Here is a 20,260-nt window from a genome sequence, read left to right as displayed (position 1 = left end):
GCGGAGAAGACCCAGGATATGGAGGGAGCAGGACAGGCACAGACTCAACTGGGACCACAGAACAGTCTTCAGGGCAGCGGTTCTCAACCTGTGGGTCGCGACCCCTTTGGCGGTCGAATGACCCTTTCACAGGGGTCGCCTAAGACCATCCTGCATGTCAGATATTTACATTACGATTCATAACAGTAGCAACATTACAGTTACGAAGTAGCAACGAAAATAATTTTATGGTTGGGTCACAACATAAGGAACTGTATTTAAAGGGCCAGAAGGCTGAGAACCACTGCTTTAGGGAGACAAGTTTGGGGTAAAAATTTGGCCTAGAAATGGATTTAGAATTAGCTTTGGACTAAGAAAAAAGAGGTGCCTGAGACAGCCTGGTGCCTTTCAAACCCTGGGCTGGCGCATCCTAAAGATGGTCCATATGCAAGTGTTCCTAACGTGGGTGCTGAACTACATCAGGCCAAGTCACTCTCCTCCACCCCTTGTCCCAGGGTGGAAAGCAGCCAGGAGCCTGACCTGTGCCCTCCTTAGCCAGGAAGACAGGGTTGGACCTTCGCTGCCTGACTCCAGCCTACTCCTCCATCCCCTTTGCTCTGAATTCAGCCTTAGGGGAGAAGGGGCACAGGTCCTGCCTGCCTCACCCCACTGCAGCTGCTGAGTGCTTCCTCTTGGCTAAGGGGTCCCCGGGAAAGCAGGACAGGTGCCTGATTCAAGGAGGCATGATGGCTGATGCTCGAGTGGCCATTGATGGTGCAATTTTTCAGAACCCAGCTGAAGGTAAGACGTGGAAGCTAAACACAGGCTGCGTTCCAGGACATGGTGGTTGTCGGATAACGAGACAGGTGCCCAGGGCTTTTTTAGGCACCAAGAAACTGCGAAGTCAAGGGTGCTTGGGAGAGCCATTCATCACATTTGAGGCAAATTGCAACACAGGATAGTGAACCTGGGCCTTAAAGAGAGGTGATCTGAGTTCAAATTCTAGCTTCATTATTTATTCGCTGTGAGACTTTGGGCAAATAACTTTTCTGTGTCTCAGTTTCCTGACCTGTAAAATGGAGCCCAAAGTCTTGGCTTCACCGGATACCCTGAGGGCTGAACGGGAGTGCGCATGGGAAGCAGATTCCCAGGGGCTGGGCACATGCCGAGCACACAGCGAGCTCTTACTTTAGGATTTGAGTCACAGCCCTGTTTCTCTTCAGAGGGACACTAGACCCGAGGTGGTGGAAGAGGGAAGCAGCATGCGAGGGGTGGGAAGTAGGTCTGGGTTGCAGTCTCCGTCCTGTGTGACCTTCAGCAGATCTCTTAACCTCTCTGGGCTTCATTTTACTCACTTCATAAATTCTTTAAGATTCCAGGTGGTACTGTTTGATAAGTAAAATGGCCTGGGAAGACTCCACTACCCTCAGTTCCACATGTCACCGGGGAAACTCACAGCCTAGGACTGCGGCCCTGCATAGGCAGGGGTCCTCCTGCTATTACCGTGTGCCTTATCTGTGACGTCGACTCACACCTTCCCGGCCTCGGCGGCACAAAGGGCAGCGCCTACCTGCAGCAATGGCTGTCTTCTCGTTCACTGTCACGGCTACAGCTGTGCTCACTGTCACGACTCCAGGCTCACCCGGACCTTCTGGGGAAACAAAAATGGCAAGTCACTTTCTCAGCAGCTGGGGAAGAGCAGGGGTTGGGGGAGACCAAGAAGACAAGTATAAATAGCAGGTGAGGACATTCCTTGAAAAGCTGAGGGGGTATTTGAGAAAGCTGTTGCTGTGAAGACTGTTACCACCAACCACTGGCCAGGGCAGAGCGCCTCCTGAAGCCCAGACGCTGCCCCCTTTCTGTGCAGACCTGAACCTGCCAGGTTCGTGGGCCTGGCCGCGGAGACAATGCAGTGCTATCAGTGTCACTAAGGAGCAGTCTCATTTAAACTCAGGGAGCCTGTTGCAACCGTCCTCTTGACACGTGTTCCACCCAGAAGAGTTGTGTTGCATCAAATGACTCTTTCTAGCAGAAGGAAGGCTGCATTCCAGGACTCGGTGGTTGCAGATCCTGAATTGTCCTTCATCCGTCACACGAGTCAGAATGACCTTGACAGCCCTTCCAGGAAGCCAGACACCAGGGCTGCATTGGGCACAGGAGGCTGGCTGAGGCTGAGTTCCGAGGCACTCCATAAATCCTGGCCGTGGTGGCCCGCCCACCACCACACCATCATCAGCCATGCCCTTCACTGGCTGTGCGGCCGGTCACTGCACTTCTAGGACTCTGCCAGGCTCCTGCAGGGCAAGGCCTTCCCTTGAGTTGCTCCCCCACCTCTTTTAGGAGCCAGGCCCCCACAGGTGCAGAATGCAGGTGGCAGCTTCAGCTCTCCATTAAAACAGAGCTGTCTGGCTCTGAGCTGGTGCAGGCTGGTGCATGACCTTGGGCTTCTTATTTTTCATCCGTCCATGGACCTGGCTTAGCTTTCAAAAGTGCTCTTATCTATGGGTCAGGTTCCATTATTAAACATCCCAAGGAAGGGGAAATTTTACCACGTGCTCTCTAATTAGAATGTCATTGTAAGACATGTTGAAACAAACGGGCCATGAGGACCTTGTTGTGTGGTGATTGTTATTACAGTTGAAATGGTACTTAAATGAACACTGGATTGTCTCACCTGCTATTTAGCTAAGATTACCCATCCCACCTTGCGGTAATCAAATAACCCACAGAAATGTAAAATCACTCAGATTCTAGGAACTTACAATAGGTGGGGTTGTCCTTGTTTGTAGGAATTTGCCATGATAAAGCCACAGAGACCACATAGAGAAGTTGGCTTCCTCACCTTGCTTCTAGGAATGTCTGGAAGGCGCTGCTGTGGCTGACCCCCTGCGGTTTCTCCGGGCCCACAGGCTGCTTTCCCAGACAGACCTTCTCCTGTATGTGTGCTCCATAGGCTTGTGGGGAACACCCAAGTGAAGGTGTGGGGGCCCTAATAACACAGTCATTGGGGACATCAGGAATTTCAGCTCCTGGGCCACCTAGCACCTGGGGTGACTGAGCAGGGGGGCCAGGCCTAGGGCTGGCCCAGGAAGAGGTGGACTGGGGAAGGACCAGTAATGGGCTAGAGCTGCCGGGGCACCGGGGAGACTGCTCTGTGCTGGTGGGTTTCTCGGGGCGCTGACAAAAGACAGAGCTGTGGGCAGAGCTCAGCCCCCTAGGCACAGGCCAAGGGCAAGGGAGTCAGCCCAGAGAGGCAGAGGGAAGCCTCCACTCACCGCAGCTGACTCCTTTGCCTCCTTGAGACTCCCCCTTCCCCTTAAAATAAATTTGTTGTTGTTGTCTTTGGGGAGAATGGGAGTGTGCAGAGGTGTCTATGTGTCTCTAAGCATATGCATGAGCGAGGGTGTGAAAAAGGAGTGAGTTCCTGCCTCCCAACTCAGCCTTCCCTCTTTTTGGGTTGCCAGCTTCCCTCTCTTCTTTCAGCTCAGTTCCCACCCACCCACCTCCTACCTCACCGCCACAAAAAGCTCCCCAGCAACCAGCAGGCAAGTCCCAGTGACAATGCGGGCAGGAGGGAGCATCATCCTGGGCTGGGGGCAGGGCCAGAGAACCTCCTCGGGTGGGAGCCCCTCCTTGGGAGCCCTCGGCGCTGCTGGAGCTGGTGCCAGAGAGGAAGAGCTGCTCACTCGGCTCTGAGTGGACAGTGTGAGGAGGGACTTCACCTCGGCTTTGAGGCTTTGAGCACCTCCCTCTGAGCTTTCACCAGGAGTGACCGCACTCCCTGACGCTTCCCTTCCTGCCTTCCACTCAGTGCGAGGCCCTGAATTTGGGGGCAGACCTTGGTTTTAGGATGGCTCTGTGGCTCCCTCGCTGTGTGATCCTGGGCAATACACAGAACCTTTCTGAGCCTCAGCTTCTCCCTCTGTGAGCGGAGGGGTGTGTGTGTGTGTGGGAGGGGCCTGGGCAGGAGGAGCTAACAGCATTCACCATAGAGGGCTGTACAGATAAGAGTGCTCCATGTGGAGAAGCAGTTTGTAAAGCACAGTGGTGATGCATCAGGTGGGAGGAACAGGCATAGGACGGAGGGTGGGCTGAAGCACAAGGTGAAGATGCCATCCAGAGGGCACAGCCCCAGGGAAGCCTGAGGGCACCTGGGCCTCCTCAGCATTTCTCCACCAGAAATGGAAGTGGTGGCTGGAAGGGTTTGGTGGGGGACATCTTGAAGCGGAAATGCAAGTCTTCATTCCAACTGACTCCCAGCCCGCCCCTTCCTTTCAGTTGTCTCCGTCCTCCGCCCTCTTCCTCCTTCTGTTCCCCCTCCTCATGGGCTCACTCTGACCCGGGGTGGGGAGATGGATCTTCCTAGGCCCTCTTGCTCCACCGCTGGGCTTAGGCTGCCCCAGAGGTGACCCAGTGGAGCGCTAGCTCTGCCCACACTCTTGGAGCCCGGGACCAGTCCTTCTGCCTCTGTAGGCCACAGTCTCTGCACGTGGAAACCAAGAGTGTGAGGCTGTGCGCCTTCCAAGGTCCCTTTCTGTTGAAACATCCTACTATTTTCTTGGTGCTCTGTTAAAGTCACTTCATTTTTCCTTTTGCAGCCATTTTTCAGAGTGGGGCTGGGTGGAGTTGGGTGCCTGCAGCTCTGAGCTCCTTCCTGGTCCTTGGACTATTGGGGGTTGCTGGCTTGGCCCATGGGGCCCAAACTTGGGTGCCCTGACTCCGACCCTTCAAGCCCCCAGTGGCCTGCCAGGGAAAGGCGCCCCTTTTCATGGGGTGTCTCTGAGGAGCCGGCCAGGAGCTCAGTGTTGCTGCCATGGGAGACCCCAGGGAGTGGAGCCCAGGCTGCTTTCCCTGTTTGGGAAGAGCCTTGGGGGGCAGTGGCGTCAGCAAGTAAAGTGCTACTTTCACCTGGAGGTTTAAGGAATTTTCAAAGGTACTCAGATGTTTAGTAAAACAGAAGAATCTTAGAGAGAAACTCAACCAATACCCTTCTACTTGGAATTTGGGCTAAAATTCATCTCCTCTAGATTTTTGGTCAAATCTCTTTCCTCTGTTTCATGCTAGATTTTTAACCGCCATCTTTGACTGCTGGTCAGAGAATGCGACGACCCGTCCTATACACAGCGCAGGGACCAGCTGTGTGGCAAGGCCCAGCGAGCTTCCTCAAGTCGCTACTGTGCACCAGGAGGAAAACAAGAAGGAACCCGGTAGTCTGGGCATTCTGCTTTATATCAGAGGAGGGAGAGGGATGCCCTGGTCCCCCCAGCCCGGGAGCATGGGGTGTGGATTACCTGGCCCCTCTGGGGTACGGAGATTGAAGACAAAGCTGCCAGCAGGCTGCTCAGCGGCCTGGCGGTACCACAGGGGGAAGTGGTCCATGGTGAACACACTGGCCTTGTCCTCAGGGGTCAGGAATTTCCTGCAAGGAGAGAGATTTGGTTCCTCCCTTCATACCTGGGAACATGTTTATCCCTTTCCTTTCACACACAGTTATCTTGGCTGGGCCAAGAGAGCAACTCCCCTCTGTTTTCATGGTAGAAAATATGAGCTCCTAATTGGTGGCGTCCCAGACGATGTCCTCAGCAATTCTTGCCTCTTCCAAAGTCAAATGTGTTGTATCTGATGGCACATTAGGAGCTAGAAGAGGTATGACGCCTGTATTTTGAAAGAATACTTTCCATTTTTATTTTAACTGCTTTGCCTGCAGGGTTTATTTCTTTTGGATATAGTCTAATTTCTTTTTGTCTGACTAATTAGCGTTTCTGAATGGAAATTGTATAGTCACCTCATCGCTGAGCTAATACAGGAGCATAAATTCCCCCCAAATGGTTACTTCAAAAGCTCTTGCCTCTAGGTTTTAGAATGCATTAGGAGGTTTCTCTTTTTGAGCAGCTTTATCTTGCTAATTATGGCTTAGCATTCCCTGAGCACACACCAGCCAGCAGAAGGGAGCATTGGTCCAGAAGCAGAGTGGGAGGCAGGGAGAAGCCGTGGGGCGTAAAAACGTCACTGTGGCTAACCCGTGAGGTGGAGAGCTGAGGTGGACCTTAAGACTGCCTGGCTCACACGTTCCAGAAGCAGACCTGCCTTGTTGCCCAATTCCTAGCTGCCAGTCACATCACGGCTTGGGTGTGGGGAGCCCCTGGGGTTGTGCAGTGCATGTGAGGCCGGTCATGGTGGCTGGCTCATCACTCAGGAAGGCCTCTCTGTGTGAGGTCTCCCCCTGCCGTTCCCGGGAGACGTAGAGGTAGGCGCAGGGAGTGCCAGGATGCTTCCTCCCTTCACACTATCAGACAGGGTTCACTTGTCCAACCTTGGCCAAAGACCTGTGTGATTTTCGATTGGGGTAAAGTTTAAGGGATGAGGAAGTGTGAGAGGGGAGTAAGCTTGGGGAGGAAAGCTTCCCATGCTGTTTGAGGCCTCAGAGTGAACCCACAGTTTACCTATCAGTCCTTCATCTGAGTTATCTGCTACGTCTCTGACAGCCATGGGAAAGGGTAGAAGGCAGCATGCTTCCCTCTGTCTCCACTTTTGAGGGAGTAAGGGGAGGTAGGGAGAGGGGAGAGCAACTTCATTTGTTTTCCTAGAAAGCCTCAGCTTTCCAGCAAGCATGGACCTGACACAGAGTGCGGGAGGAGGCTCAAGATGGCGCACCATAGCTGAGTGCGCTTGGGTTTAGCGAGAGGAACAGCCAGTGGGTGGGAGGTGAGGACGGGGCCAAGCCTGCTCAGGAGCCACTGGGTTCTTCTCCTCCGGATGCCTGGAGGCCCCCCTTCCTACTTGAGCCTGGTGGTTTGCAGAGCTCAGGTGGCTCTGCTCAGCCCCCTCCCTTCCAGACCCCTCCCTGGGCTCCCACTCCCCCTTTGCAGCAATCGGCAGGGAGGACAGTGGGCTGGCTGGTCCCTGGCAGCAAAGCTGGGCTTTGCTTGGAGCAGGGCTTCCCAGCCTCAGCACGACTGACACGCTGCCAGGGGCTGCCCTGTGCCCTGCAGGAGGGTTAGCAGAATCCCTGGCCTCCACCACTAGATGCCAGTGACAACACCCCTCCAGCTACTGCAACCCAAAGGTCTCTAGACATTACCCAATGGCCCTGGGGTCGGGCGGGTGCAAATTGCCTGCAGTTGAGACCTGCTGGCTTAGGGGATGGGGAAAGTGTCAAGAAAGAAGGGGACGAAGCCAGAAGAGTTAGCTTGTCACACGGAGACCTGCCCCAGGGGGAAAACAATTTCTGGGTTTCCTTCTGCGGAAGTGAACCTCTGGCTAACCCTCCCGACTTCACAGTCTCAGGGGCTCTCTTGCCCCACTGGCCTGGCCTCCCTCCTCTCCGGGGGCACCTTCAGGATGAGTCCGAGCCTGCGGGGAAGGGTTACTTTTCTGACCTCTCACTCTGTAAGCCCCAACCTTCCACCCTCCTCGCACTTCAGGGGTTCACACATGCCCTGCTAGCACACATGCCCAGGAGCACCCTACAGGGACCCCACTCCCGCCCCGGCACACTCACTTGTTGGAGACCTTCTCAGAGCCCACGAACAAGCTGCTTCTGAGGAGGCCGGCCCGGGTGCCCAGGAAGGCCATGTCCGCCGCGCGCTCCGACTCCCTGTGAGGCAGACAGAGCAGGTGGCACCACACGCAGCACGATGGCAGGTCCAGGAGGAGGGCATGGGGAGCAAGGACGAGGCCTCAGGGTGAACCCACAGTTCCTATCAGTCCAGTCCATCTGAGTTATTGCTCAGATGGGTCTCTGACAGGCCATTGGAAAGGGTAAGGCAGCAGCCCCTGGCCCTTCTGGCTGGGGATGGGGCTCCCCTGGGCAGCAGCCCCTTGATTTATTTATTTATTTATAAAATTTTAAAAAATCCTCACTTGAGGATTTTTTTCCATTGATTTTTAGAAATAGTGGAAGGGTGGGGGGTGGGGAGCGGGAGAAAGAGAGAAAGAGAGAGAGAGAGAGAGAGAGAGAGAGAGAGAGAGAGAGAGAGAGACATCAATGTGAGAGAGACACATTGATTGGCACCCCAACCAGGGCAGGGTTGAAGCTACAACACGGGTACATTCTCTTGACTTGGAATCGAATGCCTGACCCTTCCATGTGTGGGCTGACACTCTAACCACTGAGCGACACCAGCCAGGGCCTGCATCCCCTTTAATAATGGGGTCCCCTTGTCCTCTGCTTCTTCAGATCTAGCCCCTGATTCGTCCACTCAGCCTTTGGGGGAGTTGGCTCTGGAAGCCAGAGGGAGCTCAGGAAGAGGAATTTTGTCCTGGGACCAAAGGGATAGTAACTTCTCCTGACCAACGCATACACAGCACCTGACAGTTCCAAAGCCCTTTCCACATAGTCACCTTATTATGAAATGGAAAAGGAGGAGGAGCGGACTCTGACTACCTCACCTAAGTGATCCTGCTGGACTTCATGACCTTGCCAACAGATTGGAAAAAAATCCGTTAGCCAGCTGGAGTGGAACTAATTTTTTTCATCGTCTCAAAAGCCATATCGTTATGACGATGCACCAGGGGGCAGTCATCACCTCTTTCTTCATTTAATTTCAGCTTACTGAGGTATAATTGACATAAAATTGTAAGGCATTTTAAGCATACATTGTCTGGGTTTGCTGTATGTCTGCATTGTGAAAGGACCCTCCCACTCAGTTAACGAACACATCCATCACCTCACACATTTATCTATTCTGTGTGTGTGAGAGCATTCAATTCTACCCTCTTAGCAAATTTCAGTTATACAACACAGTGTCACCACTGTAGTCACCATGGATCACACCAGATCCTCAGACATTGTTCACCTGAAAACTGAAAATCGGTGTACTTTACCAGCCTCTCCCTGTTTCCCCACTGCTCAGCAACCACTTTTCTGCTCTGTTTTAGTCCCCCCCCCCTTTTTTCCTAAAGATTGCACGTGTCTGACGTATTTCACTTAGCTGCTAGTCTGGTGTTTTTTAAAAATTTGAGCCCAGTTAACCACCATGAGCCCTTCTTGTAGGTATCTTTTCTCAGGGTCTACACCATCAACAATGCCTTTGTTGTTGTCTTTTGTCTGTCTGGTGACATTCTAACAGGTGATATCTCATGTGGTTTTGGTTGACTTCTCCTTGATGAATAGTGATGTTGAGCATCTTTCATGTACCTACTGGCCACTTGTACAACATTGGAAAGATGTCTATTCAGATCTTCTGACCTTTTAAAAAGAGCAAAAAAAAAATTTTTTTTTTTTTTGCTATTGAGTTGTGTGTGAGTTCTTTATTTTGCATATTAATCCCTTATCAGATATACTAGAGGCCCAGTGCACAAAAATTTGTGCACTCGGGGCGGGGAGGCCCCTCAGCCTGGCCTGTGCCCTCTCGCAGTCTGGGACCCCTTGGAGGATGCCCACCTGCTGGCTTAGGCCCACTCCCTGGGGGGATTGGGCTTAAACTGGCAGTCAGACATCCCTCTGGCAGCCCGGCAGCCCTTGGGGGATGTCCACTTGCCAGCGGGGAGTAGGCCTAAGGTGTAGTCGGACATCCTTAGCGCTGCTGAGGAGGCAGGAGAGGCTCCCACCACCACCACTGTACTGGCAGCCATCAGCCTGGCTTCTGGCTGAGCAGAGCTCCCCTTGTGGGAGCGCACTGACCATCAGAGGGCAGCTCCTGCATTGAGCGTCTGCCCCCTGGTGGTCAGTGTGTGTCATAGTGACCAGTCATTTCCAGTCATTCTGCTGTTAGGGTCAATTTGCATATTACCCTTTTACTATATAGGATAGAGGCCTGGTGCACGGGTGGGAGCCAGCTGGTTTGCCCTGAAGGGTGTCCCGGATCAGGATGGGGGTCCCCCTGGGGTGCCTGGCCAGCCTGGGTGAGGGACTGAGGGCCGTTTTCAGGCTGGCCACACCCCTTTCAGGGTGGGGGTCCCCACTGGGGTACCTGGCCAGCCTGGGTGAGGGCCTAATGGCTGTTTGCAGGCTGGTTAAGCCCCCCAGTGGGGACCCTCACCCCATGGGGGTTTGGCCAGCCTGGGTGAGGGGCTGATGGCCGTTTTTAGGCTGGCCACGGCTGCGGGCTGGAAGCAGGTATCTGGGATTTATTTATCTTCTATAATTGAAACTTTGTAGCCTTGAGCGGAGCTCAGGGCCAGAAGGGCAGGCGGAAAGCTTGCCTTCCTCCATTACCGGGGGCAACCCAAGCCTCCTGCTTGCTCCACCTCTGTGGCCGCCGCCATCTTAGTTGGGTTAATTTGCATATCCGCTCCTGATTGGCTTGTGGGCGTGGCTTGTGGGCATAGCAGAGGTATGGTCAATTTGCATGTTTCTCTTTTATTAGATTAGATGATTTGTTCTTCCATTCAGTGGGTTACCTTTTTATTTTGTGATGTTTCCTTTGCTGTGCAGAAGCTTTTTAGTTGCATGTAGTTCCACTTGTTTATTTTTGCTTTCGTTTCCTTTGCTTGATGTCAAGGAATTTACCCCCTATCCTTTCCTCTAGGAGCTTTGCAGTTTCAAATATTATGTTCAAAATATTTAATGCATTTTTAAAGCAATGTGCTTTTATTGATTTGAATAAGAGAGAGGAAAGGAGAGGGAGAGAGAGAAACATCTATTTGCTGCCTCCTGTACTTGTGACCTCTCTGCACTCAACCAACTAAGCCACACTGGCCACAGCTGTTTAATACATTGTGAGTTGATTTTTGTGATTGATGTAAAATAGTGAATGGATTTCATTCTTTTGCCTGTGGCTGTCTAGTTTTCCCAACACCATTTGTTGAAAGACAGACCATCCTTTCCCATTATATATTCTTGGCTCCTTTGTCATAAATTAATTGACCGTATATGCATGGGCTCATTTCTGGGCTCTCTATTCTGTTCCATTGATTTGTGTTTGTTTATATGCCAATATCATACTGTTTTGATTACTATAGCTTTGTAATATAATTTGAAATCAGGAAGTGGGATGTCTCGGGCTTTGTTCTTTCTTAAGATTGCTTTGGCTACTTGAGGTCTTTTGTTGTTTCATACAAATTTTAGGATTGTTTATTCTATGCATTTCTGTGAAAAATGCCCTTGGAATTTTGATAGATATTGCATGGAATCATTAGATTGCTCTGACTGGTATGGACATTTTAACAATATAAATTCTTCCAATCTGTGGGCAAGGAATATCTTTCCATTTATTTGTGTCTTTAATTTCTTTCTTTAATATTTTATAGTTTTCAGTGTACAGGTCTTTCCCTGGTTAATTTTTTTCTTAAGTATTTTATTTTATTTTATTTTTTTTTTTCATTTTTTTTTTCTGTTCATCAGATTATTTATTCACTTGATTCTTAGATTCACTTGTTGATAGATGCATATTTGTTGTTCATAATTTGTATCTTTACCTTTTTCTTCCTCTTCCTCTTCTTAAAGGATACCTTTCAGCATTTCATATAATCCTGGTTTGGTGGTGATGAACTCCTTTAGCTTTTCCTTATCTGTGAAGCTCTTTATCTGGCCTTCAATTCTGAATGATAGCTTTGCTGGATAAAGTAATCTTGGTTGTAGGTTCTTGGTATTCATCACTTTGAATATTTCTTGCCACTCCCTTCTGGCCTGCAAAGTTTCTGTTGAGAAATCAGCTGACAGTCGTATGGGTATTCCCTTGTAGGTAACTGAGTTTCTTTCTCTTGCTGTTTTTAAGATTCTCTCTTTATCTTTTGCTCTTGGCATTTTAATTATGATGTGTCTTGGTGTGGTCCTCTTTGGATTCCTTTTGTTTGGGGTTCTCCGCACTTCTTGGACCTGTAAGTCCATTTCTTTCACCAGGTGGGGGAAGTTTTCTGTCATTATTTCTTCAAATAGGTTTTCAATATCTTGCTCTCTCTCATCTTCTGGCACCCCTATAATTCTGATGTTGGTACGCTTGAAGCTGTCCCAGAGGCTCCTTACACTATCCTCACATTTTTGGATTCTTTTTTCATTTTGCTTTTCCGGTTGGGTGTTTTTTGCTTCCTCGCATTTCAAATCATTGACTTGATTCTTGCGCTCCTCTGGTCTGCTGTCGGGAGTCTGTATAATATTCGTTATTTCAGTCCGTGTATGCTTAATTTCTAGTTGGTTCCCCAATATAAGATCGAGGGTCTCATTAGTTTTCTTGTAGATCTCATTAAGTTTATCGGCGGCTTCTAAACAGTTCTTGAGAGACCTTAAAAGTGTGGTTCTGAACTCTATATCTTCCATTGACAATTTTGTCCTGTTTCTTTGTCTCCGCATTTTGTTATGCTTCCTTGGTGCACCCCCTAGTGGTCTTTGTTCGCAGTCTTATAGTTAAATCTTGATTGTTGTAGCTAATTCCAGGGAGGGTTTGACCTCCAAGCCAAGTGGCTATCAAGTATTTTATTTTTTGATGCAGTTATGAATGGAATTGTTTTCTTTTTTAAAAAATATATTTTTATTGATTTCAGAGAGGAAGGGAGAGGGAGAGAGAAATAGAACATCAATGATGAGAGAGAATCATTGATGGGCTGCCTCTTAAATGCCCCCGACTAGGGATCGAGCCTGCAACCCAGGCATATACCCTGACCGGGAATCGAACTGGGAACCTTTTGGTGCAGGGGACGATGCTCAATCCACTGAGCCACCACAGCCAGGCAGAAATTGTTTTCTGAACTTCTCTTTCTCATAGTTGATTAGTGTACCAAAAATTTGAGTTTTGTATGTTGGTATTATATCCTGAAACTTTACTGAATTTTTGTTATTAGTTCTATCAGTCTTTGTGTGTGGAGTCTTTAGGGCTTTCTAAATATAATATCATGTCATCTGCAAATGGAGTAAGTTTTACTTCCTCCTTTCCAATTTGAATGCCTTTTCTTTTCTTTTTCTTGCCTAATTGTTTGGTAGGACTGCCACTACTATGTCGAATGAAAGTGGGGAGAGTGAGTATCTTTGTCTTGTGTCTGATCTTAGAAGAAAAGCTTTTAACTTTTAACCGTTTTTACCTTTAAATACGCCATTAGCTGTGGGCATGTCATATGTGGCTTTATTTAATAACTTCTAACTTTATTAATATTTTTGCTCCTAGCTCAATTTATTGCAGACTATTACCCAACTTCTCTCTGTGCCTGGGTTAGTGTTTTTGGTGAGTGTATCAGGTAGACAATACCTAAAGCATTGACAAGGGGAAGCATTTTTTTTTTTTTATCAAAGCTCAGCTGTGTGGCTGTTGGGGTTTCCCTAATGGAATCCTTTGGTGAAGACTGCACCGTACACTGTCACCTGATAGTACCTGGTGCTGGATTAAAACACTGGTCTCCATGGGAAAAGCTCTGAGGAAAGGGTCTGGAGGTGCACATGGGGCCTATCCCCTCCAGTATTGTAGAGACCGGAATCTCTGGGTGTGAGGCCTAAGCACCTGTATATCTTTAAAAAGCTTCTCAATGCATTTGTCTATTCAAAAGTAGAGAGAACAGTCTGATGAGACTTCTGCACATAACTCAGCTTCAACGACTACCAAACCGTGTCAGTCTTGTTTCTTGTACAGCCTCCCAAGCCCCTCAACTAGATTATTTTGAAGAAAATCCAAGAAATAATTTCATTGGTAAATAATTTCTATCATTAAAATATAAGGAATAAAAATCCTCAATGCCATTATTACACCTAAAACCTCCTCATAATTCTTTTTTTTAAAAAATATATTTCATTGATTTTTCACAGAGAGGAAGGGAGAAGGACAAAGAGTCAGAAACATCGATGAGAGAGAAACATCGATCAGCTGCCTCCTGCACACCCCCGACTGGGGATGTTCCTGCAACCAAGGCACATGCCCTTAACCGGAACCGAACCTGGAACCCTTCAGTCCGCAGGCCGACGCTCTATCCACTAAGCCAAACTGGTCAGGGTTCCTCATAATTCTTTAATGCCATTAATTACAATCCAATAGCCTCATGCATTTTTAAAAAATTGTTTAAGTCAGAATGTGACTAGGGTCCATGGTTGTTATGTCTCCTCTCTCTCTCCATCTCTCCCTCTCTCTCAATATAAATATTTAGTTATTTATTAAACTATAATTCACACACCATACAATTCATCCATTTAAAGTGTAAACTTGAATATTCTTTAGCATTCAGATTTGTGGAACCCTCATCACAGTCAATTTTAGAACATTTTCATCACCCCTAGAGAAACCCCATACCTATAAGCAGTCCTTTTTAGTTTCTTTAAACCAGCAGTTCTCAACCTGTGGGTTGCGACCCCTTTGGGGGCCGAAAGACCCTTTCACAGGGGTCGCCTAAGACCATCGGAAAACACATATATAATTACATATTGTTTTTATGATTAATCACTATACTTTAATTATGTTCAATTTGTAACAATGAAAATTAATCCTACATATCAGATATTTACATTATGATTCATAACAGTAGCAAAATTACAGTTATGAAGTAGCAACAAAAATAATTTTTTGGTTGGGGGTCACCACAACATGAGGAACTGTATTAAAGGGTCGCGGCATTAGGAAGGTTGAGAACCACTGCTTTAAACGTTTCCTCTTCTCTCTTCCTCTTTCCTTTTCCTTGCAATGAATTTGTTGGACTAGGTCATTTGTCCAGTAGCATTCTTTGCATTCTGGATTTGGCTGATTGTGATCTGCAGTGTTATTTAGCATGCTTTCTTATTCCTTGTATTTCTTATAAGCTAGCAATTGGACCTTGGGGCCTGATTGGATTCTGGTTTAAGTTTTGGCAGGTGGTGTATTCTTCATCAAGATAGACGCTATCTGATTGACTAGAGGTTGCAAAATAGCGATATTCCTCCTCAGTATTTGATTATCCTGAGGTATAATTTGTACAGGAAAGACAGGATAAATAATTGAGTCCTTATTTATTTACCAGTTTTTAGAATAATGAGTTGGTTTCCTTACATTTTCCAATGATGACCAATAAGTATAATTATGAGCACAGGAATTTAAACATATTTAATGTGTTTTAATCCATTGCATTGTTATGACTTTTGCTGCTCAAATTGTCCCCGCTTTGGCCAGTGACAGCCTCTTCAGGGTGGTGCTGGGTCCACTGGCACAGCCTCATTAGCCTCCAGTAACTTCTTGCTTCCTGGTAGGGGGAGGTGCTCCTGGCTAACTCTGTACATTTCCCGCTCCTGCCCTGACTTTGCTCCAAGGACCACGCACTAATTTTAATGAGGACGTTTTAATGTGGACATTGAAAGGTCACAATATACTGTAGATCTGAATAGTTCACTGAGGTTGGTCCTTGCAGTGGACAGAGCTAGGATACTCCTTTTGTTTCTTTCAGAGAAAATACATCATGAGCCCACTGACATTTTCAATTCATATTTAGCATCACTTCTAAACTTAACTTCTTTTAATTTATTTTATTAAATTTTATTGGGGTGACATTGGTCAACATGAACACATTAACTTCCTTGATTTAAAAAAGGTGTGTGTCTTTCCTCTTTTGCTGAAAATATTGGTTCCTAATTACATTAACATTATATATTGCTTTATCAATTAATATAGTTTGTGACTAACAGTGTCAATATTGTTTCTAGCAATATGGTGATTGAACACAGTTTAAGATTTTATTTATTTAGTGTTTACAGCTCTATGTTTTCAAGTCCCTTGAAAGAACTCACCTATGTATGGGTATTTCAGGAATTTTTTTAAAGACATACATTTGAGGATATAAGTTCTATTGTATGTAATGATAATAGTTAAATATAACATATATAATTTAATAGACTTTTATTTTATGCATATAGTATAGACCAGTGGTTCTCAACCTTCCTAATGCCGTGACCCTTTAATACAGTTCCTCATGTTGTGGTGAACCCCCAACCATAAAATTATTTTTGTTGCTACTTCATAACTGTAATTTTGCTACTGTTATGAATCATAATGTAAATATCTGGTATGCAGGATGTATTTAGGCGACTCCTGTGAAAGGGTAGTTAAACCCCCAAAGGGGTCGTGACCCACAGGGTGAGAACCACTGGTATAGACCCTGGTCCTGAATCACTTAATACATCTCCTTTTTTCATGCTGTGAATCCTTTGCTGCTTCTTCCACAATATATGTAATACTAGGGGCCCAGTGCACAAATTCATGCACCTTGAAAGGAACTGTGGGCTGAGAGGCTGCAGTGGGCACAGGGGTGGATCTCTGCCCATCCTCAGCGCCCCCACCTAACCCCTCCAACTGTGGTCCCTGCTCCTGCTGCCACCACTCCTACGCACTGATGGCACTGGCCCCGCTGACAGCAGATGCGAGTGAGTGGGGCTGTTGCCAGCAGTGGGTGCGAGAGGCAGCTGCCTGCCCTGATCACCCCTCAGGAGCAGGGGAAGGTGGAGAAGCCAGAGAGGTGACTGGGGCCAGTAGCTGCTGCTTGCACTCGCTGATGACACCGAGCAACCTGAGCCAGCATCTGGCACCAGCACAGGGTGCGAGCAGTGGGTGGGACTGTGGCACGCGTGAACAAAGAATTTTCAGTAACCACCAGAGGCTCGCCCCAATGACCGCGACTGGCGCCCTGCCTTGGTTTGGCATCCTGGTTCACCTGCTCCACCATCCCGCAGTGGCTGACACCCGGCATTTCAGGAATTTGATTCACAGCTAAGTTTATTTTCTTTGCTTTCAATTTTTATAGCTTATATTTTAAAATTTAATTTTGTTTTATAATGATATAAAGCATTCACACAGTTCCAAAGTCAAATATGGAAAATAAGGCATATTCAGAAGAGTCTGTCTCTGTCTCTATCCCCCTGTTCTTTCACTTTTCCTATAAGTAATATTTTTCTTGACTTGTTTTTTGTTCAATTAAAAAAACATATATGTGCATACATACAAATATGTATATAAATGTATATAACTATGAAAATATATTTGCATTTCCCTGTTTTAGGCAAACAGTGGGGGTTTTATACAGGCTTTTCTCCATTGCTAAGATCATTCCATAAGAGTATATAGAAATATTTCTCATTTTCCTCGCTCAAATGTTTATTTTAAATTTATTTTTCAATTATATTTGGTATACTATGTTAGCTTCAGGCATACAACATGGTGATTTGGCATTCACATACCACATGAATTATATAAGTCTAGTAGCCACGATAAGTCTAGTACTCATCTGGCACCATGTATAGTTATTAACAATGCTACTGACTATATTTTCTATGCTGTGCTTTACATCCCCATGGCTATTTTCATAACTGGCAATTTGTACTTAATTCCTTTGACTTCTTTTGCCTATCCGTCTATTTGCCCTCCTATCTGCCAACCATCAGTTTGTTCTCTGTATCTATTAGTTTATTTTCATTTTGTTTATTTTTTAGGGCCTACATATAAGTGAAATCATCTGATATTTGTCTTTTTCTGTCTGACTTATTTCACTTGATAATATCTTCTAGGTCCATCCATGTTGTCACAAATGGCAAGTTTTCATTCTTTTTTATGGCTGAATAATATTCCATTGTATATATGTACCACATCTTTTTTATCCATTAGTCTATAAATGGACACTTAGATTGCTTCCATATCTTGACTATCCTATAAAATAAAAGTGTAGTATGCAAATTGTCCCCTCAATTGGGAGTTCATCCGGGAGTTCGACCAGGGGGTGGGGCCGGCAGGGGGAAGGGAGGGAGCAGCCAGCAACTGCTAGGGACCCTACCAGTGCATGAATTTCATGCAATGGGCCTCTAGTTATAAATAATCCTGCAATAGTGGCCCAAGACTGCTGCTGCATTGAAGTGGACGATAGAAGCCCTGATGGACGGGGGATGATCGTGAGGAACTTGGAGAATCTGGGAGAGTGGGCACTTCCCTATCAGATCTCTGTCCACAGCCAGTGGCACAACAGAGAAGGGTATTTCTTGGTGGATTTTTATGCACCAACAACAACTGTTGAAAGCATGATGGAGCATTTGTCTCAAGACATTGATGTAATCAGACCTAATATTGTAAAACACCCCTGTCCCAGGAAGTAAAGGAGTGTGAAGGGATTGCCCCAGTCCCACTTGAAGAAAAAGTGTATTCCACAAAGAGGAGGAAATGAGGATTCTCCAGATCTTAGCCTTCTACTCAGTCTCTCACTTTTGAGCATCATGGATGAATAATCTACAAGCCTGACCTTTACATAAAAGTGTGTTAGGTGCCATTTGGAAGGTTCTGGCCATTTTTAGCTCTTGACCCCCTTTGCTGGGAGAGGTGGGAGTGGCCTTCTTGGAGCCACTGTGGAATCTGCCGGGTCCCACTCTCCAAGTCAAATATGTCATTCTTGATCTTGTTAAATTAAATGTAATTTTTTTGCCCTACAACACTAACACCATTTTGAAGAGCAAGATATATAAAGCTGTCTTGGATTGTGAGCTAATTATTCATACTGTATAATCATGCAAGATAAAATATCATTCAGATTGTTTTAAAAAATGCTGCAATAAATATATGGATGTATACATCTTTTAGAATTACTGTTTTCAATTTCTTTGGATAAATATCCAGAAGTGGAATTGTTGGGTCATATGATAGTTCTATTTTTAATTTTTTAAGGAAGTTCCATATTGATTGCTTCACCAGTTTGCAATCTTGCCAATAGTGCACCAGGGTTCCCTTTTATCCATATCCTTGACAACACTTGTTGTTTGTTGATTTATTGATAACAGCCATTTTGACAGGTGTGCGGTAGTATTCATTATAGTTTTGATTTGCATTTCTCTGACGATTAGTGATGTTGAGCATCTTTTCATGTGCAGTTGGGGCCATCTGTATGTCCTCTTTGGAGAAATTCATGTCTTTTGCCTATGTGTGGTTTTTAAAAAATATATTTTGTTGATTTTTTACAGAGAGGAAGGGAGAGGGATAGAGAGTTAGAAACATCGATGTTTGTTTCAGCTGCCTCCTGCACACCTCCTACTGGGGATGTGCCCGCAACCAAGGTACATGCCCTTGACCAGAATTGAACCTGGGACCTTTCAGCCCACAGGCCGATGCTCTATCCACTGAGCCAAACTGGTTAGGGCCTTTGCCTATGTTTTAATTGGATTGTTTGGGTCTTTATTTTTTTTTATGTTGAGCTGTACGAGTTTGTTATACATTTTGGATATCAACTCCTTATTAGATATTTCATTTGCAAATATCTGCTTTCATTCAGTAGGCTATCTCTTTTTTTTGTTTTCCTTTGTACTGCAAAAGCCTTTTAGTTTAATGTAAGTCCCATCCATTTATTTTTGTTTTGTCTTTGGCCTAGGAAACATATTAAAAAATATTACTAAGAGTCATGTCAGAATATTGCCTATGTTTTCTTCTAGGAGTTTTATGATTTCAAGTCTTACATTTAAGTCTTTAATCCACTTTGAGCTTATTTTTTTATATGGTGTAAGAAAGTGGCCTCGTTTAATTTTTTTGTAATGTATCTGTCCTGATTTCCCAACATCATTTATTGAAGAGACTGTCTTTATACCATTGTACTAGTATATTCATGCTTCCTTTATCATAGATGAATTAACTATACATGTGTGAATTTATTTCTAGACTCTCTATTCTGTTCCATTAATTTACGAGTCTGTTTTTATGCCAGTACCATGATGTTTTGATTACTATAACCTTGTAGTATAGTTTGATATTGGGTAGTGTGTTACCTCCAACTTTGTTCTTTCTCAGTATTGCTGAATCTATTCAGGGTCTTTTGTGGTTCCATAATAAACTTTAGTATTATTTGTTCTAGTTTTGTGAAAAATATCATTGGTATTCTGATAGGAACTGCATTGAATCTGTAGGTTGTTTTGGGTAATATGGACAGTTTAAAGACATTAGTTCTTCCAATCCATGAGCACTATATAGTTTTCTGAGTGCAGGCCTTTTACCTCTTTGGTTAAATTTGTTCCTAAGTATTTTGTTCTTTTTGATGCAACTATAAATGGGATTGTCTCTTAATTTATCTTTTCAATAGTTTGTTATTGGTATATAAAAAATGCACTTGCTTTTCTAAGTAAGTGATTGTTCCTATAAAATTATGTTAGTGTTTACATTAGGGTGGTATTAATTTATCGAGAGTCTAGGAAGATTGGAACAAGGTATGGCCCACCAGAGGATATGTTTTCATTGCTTTTTAGAGAGAGAGGCAGGGGAGAGAGAGAGAGAGAGAGAGAGAGAGAGAGAGAGAGAGAGAGAGAGAGAGAGAAACATAGATGTATGAGAGATACATTGATTGGCTGCCTCCCTTACGCCCTGGACCAGGGGATCCAACCCCACAATCTAGGTAGGTGCCCTGACAGGTAATCAAACCTGCAACCTTTTGGTTTACAGGTCAT

The 20,260-nt window shown here is 45.9% G+C and overlaps 1 protein-coding gene across 1 annotated transcript in view; it reads right to left on the bottom strand.

The window, feature by feature from the left end:
* Nucleotides 1-20,260, bottom strand: part of CACNA2D4 (calcium voltage-gated channel auxiliary subunit alpha2delta 4) — a 126,686-nt gene that overhangs the window by 47,108 nt on the left and 59,318 nt on the right. Inside the window, exons 24-26 of the mRNA XM_036298956.1 lie at nt 7,481-7,576; nt 5,271-5,398; nt 1,550-1,630 (exon numbers count right to left, since the gene is read on the bottom strand). Of these exons, the coding sequence (XP_036154849.1) occupies nt 1,550-1,630; nt 5,271-5,398; nt 7,481-7,576 (305 nt within the window). The remainder of the gene's footprint in view (nt 1-1,549; nt 1,631-5,270; nt 5,399-7,480; nt 7,577-20,260) is intronic.

Source organism: Myotis myotis, unplaced genomic scaffold (genome assembly GCF_014108235.1).
Source record: "Myotis myotis isolate mMyoMyo1 unplaced genomic scaffold, mMyoMyo1.p scaffold_m19_p_3, whole genome shotgun sequence".
NCBI classification, from domain to species: domain Eukaryota; kingdom Metazoa; phylum Chordata; class Mammalia; order Chiroptera; family Vespertilionidae; genus Myotis; species Myotis myotis.
Note: the sequence above shows the minus strand (reverse complement) of the source record. Positions and strands in the feature narration are given on the sequence as shown.